We start from the raw sequence: 23,018 nt of genomic DNA, 5'->3' as shown, positions 1-23,018 counted from the left end.
TGCTGTCAGGTGTTAATAACACACACGTTTAAGTGCAGTCCCTGCTCACCAAGCTCCTTTTTGTAGATATTGGCCCACATCATCCCCTGATGGATCCCAGCAGGGCAGATGCAAAAAGCTGCTTTCCTGCTCTCAGGTGTCAGTACCTAGTGATGTTACAGGGCTCTGGCAATGCATTCCCTGCTTTTGTTGTCCATCATTATCTCCAGAAACAAGGTTTTCAAAGGGAAATATCCAGAAAAAGCTGCACAGAGTGTGTGTTTGCTTGTTGATAGCTGGCACTGGAAAATGTCTCCCTTCTGGGTCTGCAGAGGATACAACATTTAGCAGTTTTAAAAATGACACAGGTAATGCTGATCATGCTGATTGCAGTAGTGATGAAGGAAGTGCTGTGATTCCAGTCAGTGTCTCTCCCTTACTCCCTTCTTTTAGTTTTTAATTAAATCCCAGTATTTGAATGACTCTGTTTGGCACCAACAAAAGAAAAAGGTAAAAACCCTTAAATGCAGCAGTTTTTCTGCTTTTGAAGCACTTGAAATCTTCAAAACTTCTCAGTTTGTTCAAGCATAGGACTGGAAAGTGTGATAGATGTGGGGTTGTTGCACTTTTTATTAGGATTAAAAGCAGAGGTTTCATGCCTTTAAAGTAGGTCTACAACAGTAAAATAAAAATATGGATTAAAATTACTTCTTCCAAAGGCTTGGGAGTTTTCACCAGAGTGCAGCAGCTCAGGCACAGGGAATGTTTTACTGGTTTAAATAATTTAAAAGGGAAGCTCTGTAGGTGTGCTGCCCTAAACTGTGAAAAGAGGGAAAGAAAGAACTGCCAGAACTGTTACACCTCATACTTAGAGCCAATATTTGTAATTTTTTCATATATCTACTTTTTAAAGTCTGCACTTGAAAAGTAATTTTTTTCCTCTTACCTATAAGAGGAACAAGTCTAGGAGAGCATAAAAAATTGTGGTTTTTATGTGTTAGGTAGGACTTAGACCAGCTTATGCTCTACATCTAAGGATTGTTCACTGAAAAGTGAAACGAGGGTCTGATAAAAGGGAGCAGTGAAGCAAATCATGAGTGAGAAACATTGCAGAGGACAGGGAAGATGATGCCTTTGAAAAATTCTGTCTGGTCTTATCTTTTCCCTTCCACAGTGAAAATTTTGCTGTTGGTCAGTAGCACTAAAATGTCACCTTCTTTTTTTGTTTTACTTGGGGAGAGAGAAAATACAAGAGCTGAGCAAGGCTGTGATGGCTTTGTTAGAGTTTCAGAAGAAAAGATTATTTCTTCTGAAAACTAAAAAAAATATTAATTTTATTAAGCTGATTAATTTGTAAGATATCCAGGAAAAAAAACCAATCTTGATTTATTTTCAGGATATCTAAGAAAGTTAGAGATCAGAAGAAATTGAGACACTTGCCCACAGGGAGTTCTTTAACAAAGAAAATGCAAAAATGTCTGAAATACTCATGTAAATAGTAAAACTTTGTGTCAAATTCAGCGAGTACTAATGTAATACATTGCTTATATGGGTGTTCTAGGCAAAATTGGAAAAAAGCAGAAATAAGCTGAAGAACCCAGTTTTGAAGTTCTGGAAAGAGGAAGAAATAATCAATTTTTTCACTTTTTTGACTGTAAAATATATTAGAATAAGTTAGACAAGTTTCCTCTTAAGTTTACAGATATTGTGTAGAGGAGGCTTGAGAGATTATCTGGGGAACATAGGAACCTTGGAAGCTTATTTCTGTAATGGTTATGAATGCCTGAAATTGTTTTTTTTCCTTGATTACATGTTCTGTGCACACAAAGGCTCCATATTAGATCTGAGAGAGAGAGTGAAAGAAGGGTTTTGGATATTTCTATGAATATTGCAGTGTTGGAGCAAGAAGTAGGAGAGGGAAAATGCATATTATTCAATAACATCTGCACAGTTGTTTGTGAAACACTGAGTTTGAAAAATTAGAAGTGGGAAGATTTTGTTGTTGTTGTTGTTGTTTTGCTTGCTTTTCTCTCAAAGGGCATTGTCATTCACCTTGGGCTTGGTTTGATTAATAAGAAAGGAGTTTGATAAAACTGTCTCAATGTTGAGCCAGGAGGATGAGTGTGGAGACCCCAAAACTCTGTGTGGCTTTGGTTGAAGGTTAGAAAGATGACAGATATTTGGAAGGAATTTTCTGTATTTTCTCCCCTGGTATTTTGCATTATGTCTGTTATGCTTTGAGCTCCCTTACAGTGAATTAAATGTTAAGGCCTAAAGTTATGTAAAGTGGATCTTCTTTAAATTTTCAATCATATCTGTCTTCATAAGCATTAATCATTAATTATCTTAAAAGCTGTAGTTGCTATAGTAAAATATGTATGGAAAAGAGTAATCCAGGCATTATCAGGAGTAGTTTACTGAAGCCAGTCAAGAGCACATTGCATCCAGGGTTGCAAAATCATGGAGTGCCAAAAGTAAACTGGTTTGTTTCAACTCAGACTAATAGCTTGCAATATGAGAAACATTATTAAATTATTTCTGTATTGAGAAGATATATAAATGATCTTCCTTCCTATATTTTGGCTGTGAAAAGTTACTCAGCTTTATAATGTCTCCCTGAAAATCCTGTATAAGCCCAAGAGACAAATTTCTAAAGCCCTTTGATTTTGCTGAACACACCCAGAAGATCTGAAGAACAGAAGCTGTGTTTCTGCCGATACACAGACAGAACTCTAGTAAATAGTAGCAGGCTGGGTTTTAGCTTATTATGAACTTAAAGTATCACATCAGTCTAGTCAGTCATCTGAGGAAATGTTTCTTGCAGTTTAAATAGACGTATATATGTTTAATTTTTTCTCTAAGGGTAATGTGTGAAACAGTTATTTTTCCTACTTAGGTTAATAATTAAGGAGATTGTTTTCAGCTCCAGTGTCTGTGGTTTTATTAGGGTTTCTGGTCTGCTGAGAATGCCTTGTGCCTTTTTCCATGCCTTTGTAATTTACACAGAAGTTGGTTATGAAATATTTTCCCTCCTCATTTTGTGAGTGTGGGTGCATTCTGCAAGCCTTGGCTTTTGCTGTGGGGAATGGCACTGAACTCCAGAATGGGAGGGGAGGGTGGAATGTGCTCTTTTTCAGGAATACTCTTAAAAAGGGTATCCTGTCTTAAAATGTAAGTCTTCCTCTTTGCTGATTCTGGGGTTCTGTTCCTTTGAGGTTGAACTGGGTAGCACACGGAACAGGGAACCAAAAGCCTGTGGACAGTGGAATTCAAGTTTGCATCTTAAAAAGTCAAGGAAATTAGCATATTTTTGCACGCACAGAGTGAACTATTGGCTTCTTAATTCCTGGGATGTGAAAGAATTAATTAAGAGTTTAATGTGCATCTACCTGGCTTTCCAGCATCCAAGCTTTGAGGAGTAAGGTATTTTTGGAGGAGAAGCATGAGAGGAAGGAGCAGCAGGCAGCGTGAAGGAGTTCCTTCACTGCTTTAGATACTGTAAGGCAAACATGTACAAACATCATATTAGGGTAGTTGGCATAAACTACTGAATCTTAGAAAAAACCAAAAGAGATTATTTTTCTTTTTTTCGTTTGTTGTTTGCCCAGGGGTGATTCAGCCTGTAACTTCCTGCAATGACTGAGGATTATTATTCCATTGTGTGTCAGGCTGTGTGCTAGGTGCTGGGGTTTCATTAGTCCCACCTCAGGACATCTTTATATAGTAGCAGGCCCTGTGGAAGCATAAGGAAATGTGTAAATTGACAAGGAGCTCCAACCAGACCAAAATTGGACATCTTGCTGAAACCAAAATTCAGGAGTACTTCTCTCTCCCAGCTTTTATTCTGTGCTTGAAATTTTGTGTCAGTCAGTGTATGATACTTCAGTTATGCATGGAAACGTTTTGTTCCAAGAAGTTTTTAAGGAAATACTTCAATTCTGGAAGGTGCTGAATTCCATAAATGACAAAAGTGAAGTATTTCCCTGTTTCTCTGTTTCTGTGCTTTTTTTTTTGTGTGTGTGTGTGCATGTACTTTTCAAAATGTTTTGTGTCCTGAAGTAATAGGAGCATTTTCTTCTATGTTCAGATCATCTAGACAAAATCGCATTTTATTTCAGAAATACTGTTGTTTATCTGCCAGTTTGCCATTCCCCCCTGCCCCCATGTGCTTAGGTGTGCAAGAACAAATTACTTTTTAATTAATAAGAGTATTAATATACGAAGTTATTACTACACTAAGACTTTATCTGCTTAAAACTATCATAATGCCAATTATATCAAACTGTCTGTGTGAACCATGGAGTTGTTGCTTTTGGAAAAGAGCTGCTGCTGCTTCTGTTCCAGCCAGAGAAAAATGAGAATATGCTTAGAATGGATGTGACAGAAATGTTGGTGGAACCTGGAATTTTGCTAAAAGCTGCTAAGCTCACACAGATTCCTGCATTGAACCTGTGGCTTTTCCTTCTTTCGTTTACAGGTGCCCTCCACTTCCTTTTCAGCTGTCAGGTGTGTGTTTTTACAGGAGTTTGTGCGATGGGAAGTTTTGCATCACAGGAGCTGGTCAGAAAAGGTCATGTGGGACCACTAGAACAGTAATAAAATTTCAGCCTGAAAATGAAAGCTGTCAGCTGTATGAAAATATCCAAACCTTCATGACGTGTTTAACATCAGTTTTCCACTAAGCTGCTCTTCTTCTCTGTTACATGTGAGAATAAACTTTATAGACCCCTTCAGGTAATGACTAAAGAAGCAGCTGGGGATGTGTCCCAGCTTCGAGTTAGCGGCAATTTTAAATGTTTGAAAGTCTGTTGTGATCATTATTTATGTTAACAATAAATGTGATGCTATTAGATACTTAATTGAGACATTTACACACAAGTTTCTTAGGAAAAGTCAAGAAATGAGGCTTTGATTTTACTATTCAGGTTTGCAAGAAAACCTCAGTCTAAATAGTAGTGCTGCCCACAGACTATTTTTTCCAAGAAAATTAATAGCATTGCCAACTCCCTTTCATATTCCAGGAGACTCATTGTTCATTTCCAGCCAGCAGTCTCTTTTACCATGACTTTTTGGATGTCACCTTTGAAAAAATTCTTTTTGTTTATATCAAGTACAATTCACCTACCTTCTTGTTACCTTTGAAATGTCCCTTATTGTGTACTCTGTGCTGGAAGCTAAGCATTTGCTGTGAAAATGCCCCCCAAATTTCCATATGAAGTTGATCAAAACATTAAAGGATGATAAATTTTAGATAACATTTAATAAACATACGCACTTTAAAATGTTTAAATAGCTTTTTGCATTACTATGACTTATGATCTGCAGATGTTGGAGTTGAGTAAGAAGAATAATATTTACATATGCATAAATTTCAGATTTGTGCTCTGAACCCAAGGACAGTTATGAGTATTGCCAACCCTTTCATACTCACATGAAAAGTTTGTCAAGGAAAGCCCTGATTTCCTTTTCTTTGGAAGGTTTGGGCAATGCTGTAATTTATCCAGAATCAGTGGGATAACTGGGCATGCTTTGCTCTTCCAGTCCTGATGGTCCCTTTGTAGGAATCCATGGAATACCATGGAATTTCCCCTTGCAGGAAGGTGAAGCTTGACTAGACTTCCATTTATCAAAACATGAAGATTGCACATGGCAAACGGCAAAACTGTGAGAGTTCCATTGAAAAAATCTCTTCAGTAATCAACTAGCAGGTTCTGCAACGAGCAGCCAAAAAGAATTTCAGATGTCTGGAGACCTCTGAGTGTTAGCAGAAGCTATGGGGAAATTTGCCACCTATCAGAGTTGTAATAAAGACAGTTGATTCTCCATCTTGCTTCCTGTTGGAACAACTTTTAGCAAGGTGAATTCAGCCTCAGGTCTTTGCCAGGACAGATTTGATGTCTCCACCCTGAAGGTTCCCTGACATAGAGTGCAGTCTCTTGGGCTTTCACTCACTGTGCTGGTTTTTCTTTCAGGAGAAAGTGAAGTTCCTGGTAATGCTGGCAGCATTTATTTCCTTCCTGCATTCAGGCTCCATGCATTAGATTATTAATTTAATAATGCTGCTGTATGAAATGGATTTTTCAGATAACAACAACAACAACAACAACAATAATAATAATATGTTTGTTGACCTTGAGTCTGCAAATGAGGTGATGGAAGTTGAACTTACTTATTTTCTCAGCTATTCCTTAATATTTCCTAAACCTTGCTTAGGAGAGTGAGGTTCTGTAAAAAGTCCAGTAAAAGGCAAATTTGCTTTGTGAGGGAGTGAAACACATTAATTATTAGGTCTTGTTCTTTAATTGACAGGGGCTGTGAAGGCTTATCTCAGCCACCTTCCTTTACTCACTCCTGATGTGATTTTGATGAACATGCTTAATGTTTTCAGAATTTGATTTTAGTAATAGAAATACCAATTTCCTAAGTAGCTTCTGGTTAAAAAATGCTTGTTTCCAGATGCACTTCCTTACGAGGATATGGTTGTGTGGTTTTTTTAAGTGAAAAAGTTGGAAGATACTTCACTGCTCCTTCCTGCTAAATCTTCCTAGTGCTAAAAACATGAAATACAGTATTTGAGATAATGTACTTTTCCCTTCTGCAGGCTGGGTGCAGGAGACTGGCCCTGCACCCCTGCTGGATTTCTCATAGGAACTGTATTTTGGCATTGGGAGCTTTCATTTAAGCTTTCAGTCTCTGCTTTCCCATGAAAGAAAACTCAACTTTTAATATCCTTCTGGATAGCTTGCAGTGGACATTCCAACATTCGTTATGCCTCGCTTTTTCTCTTTCATATTGCCTGGCAAGAGGTGAAAATTTTAAGGACAGGAGTTGTGACAAAATTCAGTTAGAAACTGGGTCCTTACATGTGTACCACAATATTTTAATGTTTTGTCCTGAGTGACAGTAGGTGGTATTTGGGATGTTAAACACTGTGTTTCAGGTTTTCACCTAGTGGGTGTTAGACACAGAGGACACGTGGCAGACAGACTATCTATTCCATATCTGCTTACAGTGGTTTTTTACACCTTCATCTGAATAATTTGTTTGGCTGGAGGAACAGGAAGAACCTAAAATAGATGGATACTGAACCAAGATTAGAAATCTCAGTGTTGCAGCTCCTTGTCTCAGGTTCCTGTGAACTAGACTTCTTAAATTACAGGTAGAATTAGAATTTTGGGAAGGAACTAATGGAAAAAAAAATCCAAGAACTGAAATTTGAATAGTTGAATGGTTTCATTTGAGAATACAAAATACACACTTTTATGACAAAATAGAAATGTTGCAGCATAGTTAAATACTGAAGTCCATGGTATGATTTTTTTTTTCTTGATGCCAGGAAAAAATATTCCTCAGTAAATTTAATTATATTAACAACTTGAATTATTGATAAAGGTTGTCGTTCTTCAGGTCACTGTGCATATTGAATATAATTTTTGAAGTTAAAAAATAAAACTGTATAACACATGTGCTGAAGATCACCTCATTTCACCAAAGCAGTCACCCTTTCTGGAGTAACAAATGATTTATAACTTATGTTCAACATATGTTCTTTCTGGCAAAATTGCTCTGTCAGCAGTGCTGGCAAAGGAACAAATGAAGAACCACCTAAGAATTAAGACCAGCAAACCCATATGGAAAAGATGACTGATTCATAAGTGAGGGTTTTTAAGGTCTGATCAGCCATTATAATAATATAATCTGACTGGCCATGTGAAACAAATCCACAGCTTCATTTGAAGCTACAAAGTATCTTCAGAATTGCATCTACTTTTATTGCATTTGTTTCCCACATGTAAAATTCACTGTGTGACTACAGATCTTTGTGTAAACAGCTGAACTTTGCCATTAACCTGAACGTGCTTGCCTTCACTTTGTATTTTAAAATCTTGTATTAGTCTAATTAGTCTCTTTAACTTTGGGCTTCATGCTGGATAAACCATATAAGTAAAGATTTTTGAAATGAGTGCACTTTTTAAGAATAATATGTTAAATTACAGTAATATTTTAAAATACTAATACTGTTATAAAGCATATATCTGAATAGACATGCAGCAGGCTTATGCTGATAAAAATTGCTTGGTTGCATAATCTGAATATTAGATTAATGCATATTCTGTTGATTAGGCCATGGGTAGGCACCTATGCATAGGTGGTTTCCAGAGCATGTATTTCTATTTGATAGGATACAGTGAGCAGTAGGTGTATTGGCATCACTCCTTCTTGTACCTGACTCGTTCATATTCTCTTGAACAAACATGCTTTGGTGTCTGGTTATATTCTCTAATCCCTCTACTGAACACACTCTCTAAACTGAACTTTTCATTGCTAGTTTTGACAATTACCCAATAATTTTGTGTCTTATTGGAAGGTAGTGGAACTCAGATACAATTCACAGCTCTAGTCTGAGTTTCAAGGTTAATTTCCTCTGATTGAATTCCAAGCTTCTTAATGCAGAATGTCTTTGGCCAGGATATTCCTGTGGGTCACCAGCTGTTAAAGAGAGAAATACATGGTTTGAATTTCTACTCCTACTCCGATTCCTTCCTGGTATCCAGAGATTGCTCCTACAAAAAATTGTGTCTCAGGGAATTGCTGCTGTAAAAATACAGCACTGCCAGCAGCACTACTTATTTCCTGAATAGGAATTGCTAGGTGAGCTGGGATTGCTAAGGAATTCAGACCTGCTGAACGCAAGTTTTGGGAATTTGAAGATGTGTAGTAAGTCATTATTTGATTTCACTGTAGAGTCCATTCACCCATGGAGGGGTGAACTCTCAGCGCGTGGAGCAAGGACAGGATTTTCTTTTTATCATGTATTTATTTTACTAGAAGTGCCATTTTTGTGGCTTGGTGGTCATGGGGGAAGCTGGGAGTGTAACTTTGAAGAATGTTTTGCATTGATAATCAAGAAATAGTAAAGTTCACAGGCCTTACTGAGTATGTAAGATCTTTAAATCTTCTTTAATCATCAGTGATTTCTGTACTTGTGTACTTGGCTGACTTTATTTAAAGTGAAAAACCCAGCTGAAATTGACTATCAGTGTGCATCAATAACTGCATAAATCTTTCCTAGACTGGTACCTGAGTGACCCTTTCCAAAGAGAGGGAGCAGACCATTTATTTCTGTTTGAGCTTTCATTTTAAGAGCATAAAATCTCACAGAGAAGAACATTTTTTTGCTTTCCAAAGATGTCAAAGCTCTTATTTTTTGGGGGGGTGAAAGAATCAAGGTATAGAAAACATGGGTTATCCCTTTTGCATGTTGGTTGTGGGACCAGCTGCACCCTAATGAAAGTGTGGAAGACAGTGTGTTATCGACATATTGGTGTTGGAGCCCTGCTTTTGATAGGGAAAAAAAGAGGTTGGAACAGCAGCTTCAGCAGCCATAACCCCACTGTTGTGCCTTTCTTCATGTGACTGAGTCTGAGTAAAAACTTTGCATTTTCTTCCTTTTTTCACCCCTCACTCTTTTTAAGAGTTTCCATAAGGATGTGAAATCTGACTTAGAGCAACAAGCTGTTTCTTATTTATTCCTAGAGAATTTCAGTTAATTGTTGATTAACTGTTGACTGTTGATCCCCGTTGATGTTGACTCATAACTTAAAAAAACCTCTCTTTATACAGATTCAGTGTTAATGAACTGAATTTTCCCAGGAATTCTCCTAGAAGCATATTTTCTATGCTTCATTCAGTGTACTGCATACAGCTTGGATTGGTTGTGTTGTCTCATGGCTTCCTTCTGAAAATAAGTGGTGGTTTGCCAATCAGTCCTCTGTCAGTAGCAACAGGAATTCCAGCTGGAATGATGATTTTGTGACTCTCTCTGGCATGCATCTTGATCAGTGTGGAGTGAAAAAAATGTGTGGTTCCTGTGGCCTGTAGCTCCTTCCTAAAAATCACCATGAAGTAGTGAAGCAAGAAAAAAGTTTTAGAAGCAAGAAAACCAGTTCCCAGTCATTGCTTAATCTCGTCTTCTCTTTTATTTGCTTGCTTGTTTGTTGTTAAAATTCTTTTGCTTACTGCGGATTTTGCTGGATACGTTGTCAATGCTCAAGAGCAACTTTGTGTCCAGCTGCCTTTCATTTAGCTGTATCTTTTTGAAAGAAATAAATTGAATGATAACCTTGTGAAAGTCACTACCTTCAATGGAAGGTGTCATGCGACTTCTGTAAGCAGTAATACAGCTTAAATTTCCATGGAATATTCTTAATATATTAATTTTCTCTAATATATTAATTTTCTTAATATTTCCATGCAATTTTCTTAATATATTCTTATATTTCTTTTCTTGATTCAAAAGCAATTCCTTCTGCAGCTACAAGTACAGCGCCACGTATAACACAGCGAAGCTTTCCTTTCTTTTCCCCTCCAGATTACAGGACAGGCCCGTGTTTCACCCAGGTGAACAAGCAGATGTGCCAGGGCCAGCTGACGGGGATCGTGTGCACCAAGTCCCTGTGCTGTGCCACCGTGGGACGGGCCTGGGGCCACCCGTGCGAGATGTGCCCTGCCCAGCCCCAGCCCTGCCGCCGCGGCTTCGTCCCCAATATCCGCACCGGGGCCTGCCAAGGTGAGCTCTGCCTGCACTTCTCCGTGGGGCAGCCCTCACCCTGGAAACCTTGGCGGGGAGTGAGGGCGCTGTTTTCCCTGTGAGTGGTCTGTGTTTAAAACCCGGCTGTGCTTTGCTGCCTGTGGCCGTGTTCACAGGGGGTCCCAGGATGAGGGGAGAGACGAGGATCTGACTCCGTGTTTCAGAAGGCTGATTTATTATTTTATGATATATATTACATTAAGACTATACTAAAAGAATAGGAGAATATATATATGTATACTATACTATACTAAAAGAATAGCGTTCATCAGAAGGCTAGCTAAGAATAGAAAAGAAAGAATGATAACAAAGGTTTGTAGCTCAGACTCTCTGTCCAAGCCAGCTGACTGTGATTGGCCATTAATTAGAAACAACCACATGAGCCCAATCCCAGATGCACCTGTTGCATTCCACAGCAGCAGATAACCATTGTTTACATTTTGTTCCTGAGCCCTCTCAGCTTCTCAGGAGGAAATAATCCTAAGGAAAGGGTTTTTCATAAAAAGATGTCTGCGACAACTGCCTCCAGATTTTTGCTGCTGAACCTAGAGAACAAAGCTTATGTGCCTGGAAAAAGTGATTATTAATCAATACTAAGGAAAAAAATACTTGATGTTGTTTTTCCTTCTGTGTCAGAGCTGGGCCTCTGCCTGCGTGCAGCAGTTTATGTTTTGCCATTTGTCTTGAAGTGATTAATATGTTTTAGGCACTCTTTTCATAACAGTGTCAGGAGCAGAAACAGTGCAGCCCAGAAGGAGTGCATGTTGCAATCTCCAAGTCAAGCTCCATTGTATGATTTGACCACATACAAAGGATTCTTGAAGCTGCTCTGCTAGGCTGGCCCTGGCATAGCTTCTGGGGCTTCATTTGAATTATGTGAGAGATCAGTGGTGCTCTTTAGCACCCATGCCCACAATGATTGTGTTTTCTTTTTCTGGCAGTATATTCCCTGGGGCAAATAGTTTTGAGTTACCCGTGGTCAAATTCCGCTGGGGAGCATAGAAACCATGTGGTAGTCTACTTTGTGTGATGGGTAAACAAAGGAGGTTTGAACAGCTGTGATTTTTGCTACATTTTTGACATAAAATTGCTAAATAGGAAGCTTAGATTGTATTTCTGTCATCTGGGTTAGCATACAATGTTACAAGGTACTGAGAAAGCGTAGATGAGAAATGCTTGGCCTTTCTTTGGGGAAAAGGGAGAGACAGAATTTTTTTATTTCACAGAATCTTTGCCTTCCAGCAGTTGGGACATTTCCTTCTGAGCTCTGAGCACTGGTTACTCCTCCTGACCTGAGCTCTGTGCTGTGAGCAGGTTGGTAGCACCATGTCTGCTCTGCTCTGAATTACCAGCCCACTTTGATGCAGGAAGGGGCTGGATGTGGCACTTTGTGCCTTTCCCGGCTCCACATTGCAGTGCAGAGTCTGCTGAAATAGGATCACAGAATCTCAGAATGGCTGGGGTTGGAAAGGACCTCTGGACATCATCCAGTCCAAGCCCCTGCCAGGGCAGAGTCACCCAGAGCACACAGAGACACAGGAGTGTGTCCATGTGGGGCTGAAGTGCCTCCAGACCTCCCTGGACAGCCTGTTCTGGTGCTCTGCCATGCTCAGTAGGAAGCTCAGGAGAAACCAGATGTCTTCTCTGAGGGTTTTAGAAGCAAACAGAGGGATCTGTCCTGCTTTTCAGTGCTTTTCTTTCTGTTGAGGACATCAGATTTGCAGAGACTTTGATACAAGGAACACAAACCCCTTTGGTATTCAGTAAAACTATTTTTGTCATGTGTCAGGGAGACCAGACTCACTCAGTTCCACACTTGAGATGTTTGGTAGTTTTGAAGTGAGTGCTTGCATCAGTAGATAGCTGGGTTTGGGAGTTGGTATGAACAGCTCAAATCAGTGGAATTTGTAAGCTTTGCTGCTGGAAAATGAGTTAGGATTTCAGTATCTGTTAGAGATCTGAATTTGACAAGATGTCACTCCCAAGTAAAAAGTTGCCCTGCCAAGGATTTGCATGATTCAATCTTAAATGGGTCTTCAGGACCTTTTGAGGCTTAATTATGTTTTCTGGGCAATGTTCTTGTATTAGTAGATTACTACCACTACTACATTGTAGTAGTACTGTTGGCTTCATTATTACCATGAACAGGTTTAAAAAAATCTAAGAGAAGCAAAACCAATCCAAAATTGTTTGGTTGTGTTTCTTTCTTTTTTTTTTTTTTTTTCCCCCTGGAAGTTTATATTCAGTCATGCCTTAAAAAGGGATTTAACTGTTCAGACATCCCTCATTCCAAGAATTCAGGCAGGAGGAACTTCAGTGTTCTGCTTGAATGAGCTTTATTGCCACTGCTGCATGGCCTTGGGAGAAGCATAATGGCAGAAATCCTGTGCTGGATGTTCTCTCAGTTCCTCCCTGCATTCCTCAAAAGTCCCATTTCCCACCTACACCCTTTCCCTGCAGACAGTTAACTTTTTGCTCTAAGGAGAGAAGAGTGGTCGTGGCTGAGTAGATTTTGAAAATAGGAAGGTTCTTCTCCCTGCCTCTGCTGCTGACATGGTTATGTGCATGTATCCATGACAGGAGATAAAATCCAAGAGAATCTGTTCTGTAGTAGGATGTTAAAATGTCAAAGGCACTGAGTTGAACTGGACAAGAGAGAGAAGACAGGGGAAGGTTCAAAATCATAATGAAAAGTGTTGATTACTTTTTGTAACCTGGTGCTTGGTACTAATGTGTCTGAGTTACTGAAAATTTTGACAGTGTTTTCTAGGATCACGTTCCTGCTGTGGTGAAAATAATTACTAAAACAGGGAAAAAATAGCATGGCATTATTTCTGTTGTGTGCAGTATTTCTGCTTTCTAGAATGCAGAGGAGGAACCAACAGTTTCCCATTGTATTCATGACCAATTCAATTTTTATTTCCACATGCCAGATCAATTACAAAGAAACTCCCCATGCATATTCCAGGTGGAACTAAAGAGAGGTTTGTTAATTTGGTTAAATTTTGTCACTACTATAATAAAAAAAAGACTCTGCAGAATTTGTGTCTAACATCTGAGTGGATTTATTTTTCCTGAGTTTCTTTGGTTTATCAGAGTTTTTTTGAGAAACAGCCCACAGATCAGAAAGGGAAGGTGCATGTTTAAAGTTAGCTGTGCAAATCCCACAGGCATTTTGCAGAGAAAAGTCTGCAAAAGCACAAAATCTTTTTTCCCTCATCAAATATTAGACTACGAACACATGGAAACATTCTGCTTAATCTGTAACATACTGAACTTTTCTATGTAGAACTGTATCTGCAGAGTTATTAATCAGATTTGCTGTTTATGGTAAAAAGTTTCTTGTGTTAATGTGGTTGAGGTTGAAAAGTGTGAGTAAGTGGATAATTAATAATGCTGGAACTTCTGTGTGGTTTAGCCTAACTGTAAACGATTCTAAAAATAATATAAAAGCTTCATTTCAATTTGCTTGTATTTTAAGAAAAAAATATATCCTAAAACAGCTTTTAGGAAGCAATTGATAAAATACACCCTTTGAATAAAATACTTTTGTTCTTCTTGACTTTTCTCAGTCCCAAAACACCAATAATATATTTAAACAAACTTAGGTTTTCAGCAAGAGGTAATACTGACAAAAAAAACCCCCATCAGTCTTCTAGCATTAAGTTAGGATGACAGTTGAATCTGCTTGCTTTCTTATCAATTAAATATGATGTAAATACACTTAAATATGATGCATTGCATCATTGGGATTGGCTCTTCAGGCTTCAGCAAAGCTCAACATCTATTTTCCATCTTAAAAGAACTGAAAAACTAAAACTGCATCTCACACACAGTGGATTTTAACAACTGATCTGCTGACACAGGGAACTTAATTTAAGTGTTAATAAGTGACAAAAGGCACAGGCACACTGTGTGTGATAAATGCATTTTGGGGCCCCAGGGTCAGAAGACAAACACCACATGTTTTACTCAGTAGGGAGCTCAGGGTGGGCTGTGCATTAGTAAATGCTGGAACCATCCTCTCTCTAGATGCTGCTAAACCATGTCAAGAATAATTGGGGTTGGAAGGAATCTCTGGAGAGCAACCAGTCCAGCACCCCAACTCTTTAAAATACTTCTGACATGAAATGTTTGATTTCTAAGTAAACAGGCAGCAAACACTGGTTGTTATTATTATTATTTAGGGGAAAAATCAAATTAAACAAATAAATAATGAAGAAATTCTATGCCTTTGATAAAGTCCTTAATCCTTTTGCAGTCTGACTGTTTCATTTTGGACATGACAGTATGCAGTGTAAATCAGCATGGACTCAGGAGCTGAATGCAGAATTCTCAGCAAATGTACTTCAACCCAAGTCCAATGGTTACCAAAAAAACCCCCAAATCTGCAAAAAGTGCTTCCCTTCTTCCTGAGCTGTGAGAAGTTATACTTGCTTAAATTGAAAAGCAAGTGGCTGGGCAAGGCAAATACCACAGGTTTATCTATAGCACAAGCACCAGGAGGAATAAAAAAACTGGAGAAGCACTGTAATCCACAAACACAGGTGGAATTTCAGTGCCTTGCAGGGGCTTTGATCATCCATCTGAAAGAGAGTTCACGTTCTTGCCAGATGTTACCTGGGGGCACCAGAACAGCTGGAACAAACAGGTCCAAAAGATTCTTGAAACACCTGGATGGTAACTCCCATGGTACAGGTACTAAGGGAGCCCACCAGGAAAAATCTCCTGACGGACAGTTTTGTGTAAAAAGGTGGAGAAACATGGCAGGGGATTTATGTGTAACCAAATTACAGCTGGGAAGAAAAAAAACTGAACAAACAGGAAAACAACAAAACAAAAACAAAAAGCCCAAAACGAACAAAAAAGGGAAAAAACAAACAACACACACCCCCCCCAAAAAAAAAAAAAAAAAACAAATCACCCCAAAAATCTGAAGTGAAAATAGAACTTACTGAAATGGGACGGGAAGCTCCTGAAAGTAACTTATGTATCTTGTGTATGTAATCAGATCTGGGTCTTTTTTCTGTGTTTGTAGATGTTGATGAGTGCCAGGCTATCCCTGGAGTCTGCCAAGGAGGAAACTGCATCAATTCAGTAGGTTCGTACGAGTGCAAGTGTCCTGTGGGCCACAAACAGAATGAGGCAACTCAAAAATGTGATGGTAAGTGATTCTGTAGGAGAACATACCTAAAAAGGGGTTTTGCAGAGCATTAGAGAACTTCGGTAATTAACATGTTTAAGTAGTTGGATAGTTGTGGTGACTGATCTGGGCATAGCATCACTGAACTGTGCTTTTGTATTTATTTGCAGCATCCCATCTTTTCTACTTGGCTGTTCCTATTTTACATTAGATATTTTTTTCTGTCTGACTTTTGTGGGTAAAGACAGTGTTTATTTTCTTTGAAAATTTAGCACTTGATAAAAACTCTTGTGTGTGAGTATAACTGTTGCTGAGTTACTAGGATTTTCTTTGTTTTCTAAAAGGTATGTTCTAGTTCAGGTAGATATTTTTGGCCTAGTGACTACAGAGTATAGAAAAATGTCTGGATGAGTCTGGGTAAGTGAAAAATACCAAGGAAATTCCCTTCTCTTTTGGATGAAAAATACACAGACCATCTTTGTTGTGTGTAGTTTAATAAACATAGACCATATTTACTCAGTAAATGCGTTGATGGAAATAAGGGTAGGAATTCCATATAATTTAAAACAATGTGGGAGAAAATTGCTGAGTTTTTGTGAGTTTGCTGAAGACTTCACTGATTTTAGTGACTTTTTCATCCCTTTGAAAGAAATCAGAACTGTCAGAGTTCATCCTAACTAGTGGGTGCTTTCACATTTAAGTTATGTTGATAAGAGGATTTTGTCCTTAAAGGCTTTGACTTGTTATTTGCTGGCAGTTTAATTATGGTACTAAATTACATTATGCTCAGTATTCAGTTACAAATACATTGCTTGTTGCCAATTTTAGACATCCCCTCAGAGTTTTCTTGATTTGCATACAGTACAAAAGTCACAGAAAAATTAAGTAATATAGTCAGTTTAAAAATCATGTCTTTTCAGTGAAAATCTTGCTTCTGGTGTTGTTGCAAGTAATACCTAAGTAAAAAAATATAAAAAACTCCAATGGTATTCTTTTCTGGTCCAGCACTGCACATTCTTCTGTTTTTCTGTGGTTTGGTTTATTTTGTGTTGACTAGCTTTAATTTTTACTCAGCACCTGAAAGGGGAGGGAGCAGGCAGGTATGTAGATGCTTGTGGTTGGAAAGGAACAACAAAAGTCAAAAGGTCCCTGAACACTTTAAAAATTGTATTAGGAAATTACACATTTGCTGTGGGAATTGGAATGTTTGTCCCTGATCTCCAGGTGTCAGAGATGGGGGTTGGATTTGAAATAAAGGGTAGGGTGAAGGAGAAGAGAGGGGGGAAGGAAGGGAGGGAGAAAGAAAGAGAAAAAGAAGGCAAAAAGGAAAAAAAGAGGGGAAAAAAGTTCCTTGCATTGGCTTTTTACACAGATTAGTACAAGAGGTCCTTTATTGGTCTAGTCCTTGATTTTTACCTACAGAATCTTAACCTGTTTGTTAAGAAACCTGACTGTTTCTTACAGGCAGCTCTTGTCTATCTGTCCATGCCTACAATCCATTCTTTTTTGTTAGAGGTGCAACTTGTGTTTTTTGATTCTCTTAACAGTGGTTCTTTTGATGCCAAAGGATGTGTTCAGAGACATGTTTCCTTTCTTCTGAAAACAGTACTGAGAGCGTTCTTTGCATTCTGTTTTAACAATCTAAATCTTTAAAAATGTTATTTTCCTTGATAGTTACCACTTGAAAAGGTGAATGTATTTTTAACATGTATTTTTAAAGCATCTTTAAAAGCTGTGGTGCTTATGGGACTATGCATAATCATCTGCTGTCTGATTTTGCTGTTACTTCATGGTTTACTAATCAGCAGCTCTTCATTTCCTGTTGGAAATGAACAGGTCATATGTGCTGGCTTTTTTGTCTTTTAAGCCCTGCCGCTTGTGTCGGTGGCAAAAGTTAAATACTAATCAGTCCCTGGTCACAGCTTCCCCAGTCAGATAATTCCCCACAGGGAATGGGGCAAATAACAGCCGTCTCCTCACAGTTTGTACCATCTTTTTTGGGGAGGAAAGACATTGTGAGGAGGTAATGCCAAAATTATAGCAGGATAATACCAGGCTTACATGACTCTAATGATGGAGCAGGGAGTGAAAGATAAGCCATGGTTCCATTCTGGCTTTTTTACTTGTGTGCTTAATTACATATTTGTAACCTCTCAGGGTTAAATTTATAGGAAAATACCATAACCAGCCCTTCAAACAATTGCACTTTCAGTTAGTAGGGCTGGTAATTTGAATGAAGTAACATATTTTTGGTATATATCTAGGAATCTGTGGATGTGGGTTGGACCATTGGGAAGGATGTAAGGAGCTGGTGTCTTGTGAGTTAACAGAACCTGTGTACAGAGAAATCATTTAGTAGAAACTGCATTATTTTAAGGAGTTTTGGGTGTTTTTGTCACAAACATTGTGTAGAAATGATGTGGTATGGAGTATTCTGCTCACTCCCTTCCCTCTTTTAGGTATGGAAAAGCAGATCAAATGTTACTTACTGGCTGCAAGGGACAAAATCCAAGTTGGAGTCAGCAACAGTCAAGGCTCCAGTGTTAACAGGCTGGAGCCTTGCCATAATTATTCAGACCTTCTATATTATAACAGCAATTCTCCTACCTAGGAAGGAGAGGTTTGAGGTCCCCTTGTACCCTCTGCCCCTGAGCACCCAGAGGTATTTTGTGGGTTAGGGTTTTTTTTTCTCCTGTTGCTCTTCCTGGAAACAACAGCACTTGTTAGAAAAAGTAGAAATGTCCATGTTGTGCTTTTTGTACCCATGATGATTGAAAAAATATGCAAATGACCAGTATAGGGGTTGTACCAAATTCCAGATACCCTGTCCACCAATGTGCTGTCTTAGCTAAACAAAAGAAAACCCCAAACCCTTCACTTTTTTTTTTTTTTATTTTTCCCCTAAAAATTCTCGTCTACAACACACTGAGTTTTCACTATCTTTTTAGGAATTAAATGCTGTTCATTTGTAGGATGTTGTTATCTCCCAGAGTTAATGGAACTTAGATCTTTGGGTTATTCAGAAATGAATAAAACGTAGAGAAACTTTCAGTTATGATTGCTGCTTTACAAAAGGTGTGGAGTATTATTTACTGTGTTACAGGGTTCTAATAAATGTGTTCTACTTACTCTTCTCAAATAGCATCATCACACTTGTTAAATAGATGTGGTTAGTTATGACGCCCTTTGCAATTTAAGGTGTTCTAAAGAGGTAGGATGCCTCTGGTGCTTTTCCAAAGAGATATCTTACTATCTACTGTTGATATCAAAAGGTTAAGACTATATGAAACAGATTAAGGCCTTAAAAAAAAGTCCCACCAAAATAGAAAGAGTCCCTTAAAATAAATAGTTCTATTTCACATTTTCCTGCTTCAATGTATAATTTCATTAAATGACTGTGTGCTATTCAGACTTGGTCCTACCAGGTATGACTACTTTCTAATACTATTTTCTAGACTAAAACTGCTTTTAGGTAGCCCTTTCCTAAAGTTTGGCAGTTGAGAGCCCCATTTCTCTTGTAATTCAGTAATTCAGTAATTTAAAAAACCCTGCTTTCCCTGGCAGTAAAAGTCAAACATTCTGAACTGCAGGCAGCTAGGCTGGGTCTTTTAGGCAGAAACTCACTTGGTGCTAAATCTGCAGCATTTTTGTCATACATATACATTCTTTCTCACATTGAGACTGGATGTCCCATCCTGCATGCAGCGCTGGAACCATTCATGCCTCCAGTCTTCCTCTCCCTTAATACAGCATTTCCTGTTTCTTGTATTTGGAGCGTTTTCCCTGAGACCATTGATTTTATGTACTTTGGAGGGGAGAAGGGAAGAAAACTAGTAAAATATTCAATCAGCCTTACTGAAAGTAGCCCTCCCTGAGATGAAGTCTCAGAATTTCCTGTCAGAGGAAATAGCAATATTTTGAAATAATTACACGTGCAAGAACCAGGGGGGTGGAAGGAGAGACATAGATTTGGCTCAAAACCAGTGAAACAAAAAACCAATTACTCATTACTGCTCCAGTAAGTTAAATTTATTTTTCTTCCACCAGGGTTCTCCATGTTAATTGGTTTTTCTGTCCACATGGAGAAGACTGTGGAGTCTTCCTGCCACTCTGATCACTGCCTGGGTTTCAGGAAGGTGCTTTTTTACCTTCCCACCTTGCTGTCATTCTTGGACAAGCCCCCTGGGCAGTGCCAAACTGCCTTGGGTGTAGCCAGTTGGGAAGGGTGGTCTTCATCCTGCAGCTTTGCAGAGGTGCTGAAAAACTTCCTTCATCTGCCCTTAACTTGCCAGCCACAAATGGGCTTTGCAGTGCACCACTGGCTGGGAATCTGGCAGCCCCTGGTTGGACACAGCAGCTCATTTATCAGCATGCTGACGCCTCACTTTATAACATATTTACACACAAAAATGCCTTACTGCTCCAGTAGGACCTCTGCTCTCAGTAAGCAGAAACATTTGAATGCATCAAAAGGTTCGTTTGCATTTGCAAGGGTTGGCCAAAATTCTTTCTTAGAGCTGGGATGTCAGGGGGCCAGAGAGCAGTCAGAATCTCATGAGCCACGAGTTTGTGCAGTCTCAGGAAGCGCAGAGATGTCCTGGCTGGCTGCTGTGCCATCCTCCTCCCTTCATCCTGAAAGCAGGATGTGTATTCTGGCATTCCATTCCACACTGCTCCGTGCCCCCCCCGGAGGTGGCACTGAGTCATTCAGGAGGGAGGAAATCTCCGCCTGCTCTGGAAGTGCTAAACACCCCGTGCATGTACAAGGAAAACTTCCAACAGGTGGCAAACAAAACCATTTCCAGCAAGCAAGCAAGCACCAGCAATATTTTATTCCGAGTTGAATAACAACTTCATTTCAGAAAAGCTCTCTTTTCCCCTCCTTTTAATGTGGTGTGCTAATTATCCCATGTCCTTTCCTTTTTGGGTAGATATTGATGAATGCAGCGTCGTCCCAGGGATTTGTGAGGGCGGTGTTTGCTCCAACACTGTGGGGAGTTATTTCTGCGTCTGCCCGCGGGGTTTTGTCACATCTGTGGATGGATCCTGCACTCCTGGTAGGTGCTCCAGCCACCTGGCACTTCCCCCTGCCCCAGGGCCTCGCTCTGTTGTCCAGGCAAACATAGGAATTGTTGATTTTGTTTGTTTCTCGAATCTGCATCTGATGAGCCCAAAAGTTAAGCTCACTTTGGTTTTAAAGGAGCAAACATTTATCCCTGCTTGGTGCTTCAAATCCCATTTCACACGGGTTAATTTAGTCTTTAGTGGTCAACATAGGGCACAAAAATAAACTCAAAAGACATTAAGATGTGTCACTAATTTGTCAGAGTCAGATGAAGCAAACCAAGTGCTGGATTTAATTAGATTTCACCTTTTACAGGACAATTTATTTAACAGCTATCCGTACATTAAAAAAAAAAACATTTTGTTTATTTCCACGTGTTGATTTCTTATATATAGGTGCATGTGTCAAGTATGTGATTTAAACATTTGGACCAATTCACTATAAATACTGCATACCACATGTAAAAAGCCTTAACAATTGCTAACAGTAGTGTATTTTCTAGATCTCATGTGGTTCTTCTTACTTCAGATATCTCAAAGCTGCTTGTTCTCGTATTGGGGAAGGGGTAGGAATTCTGAAAGGGTTTCTGACTTGCAGATAAATGATGTAAGCAAGCAGCAGCACATGACCTGCAAGTGATTTAAAATTTATAATTTTTTAAACAGCGTAGCCACCTTCTGTTATTCAGGTTCATCTGAGGAGTGCCAGCTTCAAATACATTGCGGCTAGCCTCAGGAATACTGAAAACCTACGATTTCCAATATGACCAAAATTTCTGTGGATTTTGGCGTGTTTTACAATTTGATTTTTAAAGTCAGCTCCCATAACCTGAGTCCTGCAGAAAAATCACATGCTCTAATCTGATAATAAAAGATCATCTGCCTTTGAAAGAGAGTAATTTTCACATGGCATTACTAAATACTCTGTTATACTTTCTGTCAACTGAATAGCATTTTTCTAGTTAGATACATCTAAGCTAAGGGGAAAAAGAAATCCTTAAATTAATTTATTTATGCTGCTATTGCTACATGAAGTATCTCAGGTTTTGCCATTGTAGGGTTTATATATATAAATATATATAGTTTTTTGTTTGTATTGCTTTGTGTTTTTCACATCGTCCATATTTCTTGGTTGGATTGAGCAGACTTTAGGATTGCATGGTGGATTAATGCAAAGCTGATGCTACTGCACCTGTGTGATCCTGCAGTAAATCCAGCGTGGAATACATGGGTCAGATAATTATTGGGTGCAGTTTGGGTATTGTGGGGGTTTTTGTTTGTTTGTTTGGTCCTTACCTCAGCTGAACAAGGGAAGGTAGCTTTGAGAGCTCATGTTGATGCCTTTTTCTCTGGCCCTAAAAATATGTGTCAGTCACAACTAGGGTGATAAAAAGGGTACCTGTTATATGAGGGTCCTCAAGTACACAAATTCATCGGGTAGAAAAGGCCAAAGATGCTCCCACTGTGAAATGCATGTACAGTTTTTATAGATCCTGCCAATTATCGTATCTGACAAACCCCCCCACTCAGGAACCTGCCTGGTGAAGCAATTCCCTCAGTTCTAGTACCTTCAGGATTCTCCTCCCTTAGGATGAAATCCAAGCCCCGCTTACAAAAGCCAGTCTTGGAAAGCTGGTTTCACCCTTGGTTTCTAAGGAGGACCAAGACAGCACAGGGATCCAGAATTATTTTTTTTTTTGTCTTCTTGCTGAGGAAAATGTTGAAACTAAGCTACAATATGAGGCTACAAAGCTATATGTGTGTTTGTGTGAAGGATACAGAGAATGTGGAAACTCAGGGCACTGGGAATGTTTCTCTGTCTGCTCTGGAGTGCCCTGACCCCCAGGGCAGCTCTGACTCTGACCCTCATCCATGGATAAAGTTTCCCAGACTTCAACATAGACTGGAACCCACAAAAGTGTGAAATAGATTATGGAGAGCAGTGTGGGTGTATCACTTGGTAAGAAATTTAGTGTTTGGGATTTTTAGTGTGTTGTGGATGAAAGCAAGATGGAGGGCACAGGATGTAGTCCTGGGTTTCTCCTTCATGCTTCTTCTTCCTCCTTCTCCATGGGTTTGGGTGGCATTTTGTAATTGGGCAGAAAAGTCCCCATTGCAGCTCTTTGGGATCAGTTATTGGGTTAAAGGGAAAATAATCCAGATGTCAGTTCTTAATTAGATAGTTTAGTCTTAAAAGACCTTGTAACAAGAGATTGTTGGCCATTTTGTGCTTTGCTAATG

At 39.1% G+C, this 23,018-nt stretch overlaps 1 protein-coding gene across 3 annotated transcripts in view; it reads left to right on the top strand.

Moving 5' to 3' along the window:
* FBN2 (fibrillin 2) overlaps window positions 1-23,018 on the top strand; it is a 125,298-nt gene that overhangs the window by 13,252 nt on the left and 89,028 nt on the right. For all 3 annotated transcript variants that reach the window (XR_012578114.1, XM_074532817.1, XM_074532816.1), the window contains exons 6-8: window positions 10,352-10,549; window positions 15,609-15,734; window positions 20,645-20,770. Coding sequence is in view for 2 of the 3 variants with exons in the window: in XM_074532817.1 (XP_074388918.1) it covers window positions 10,352-10,549; window positions 15,609-15,734; window positions 20,645-20,770 (450 nt within the window). In the remaining variant the exon portion in view is untranslated. The remainder of the gene's footprint in view (window positions 1-10,351; window positions 10,550-15,608; window positions 15,735-20,644; window positions 20,771-23,018) is intronic.

The sequence above is a fragment of the Zonotrichia albicollis genome, chromosome Z (assembly GCF_047830755.1).
Source record: "Zonotrichia albicollis isolate bZonAlb1 chromosome Z, bZonAlb1.hap1, whole genome shotgun sequence".
Classification (NCBI taxonomy): Eukaryota; Metazoa; Chordata; class Aves; order Passeriformes; family Passerellidae; genus Zonotrichia; species Zonotrichia albicollis.
Note: the sequence above shows the minus strand (reverse complement) of the source record. Positions and strands in the feature narration are given on the sequence as shown.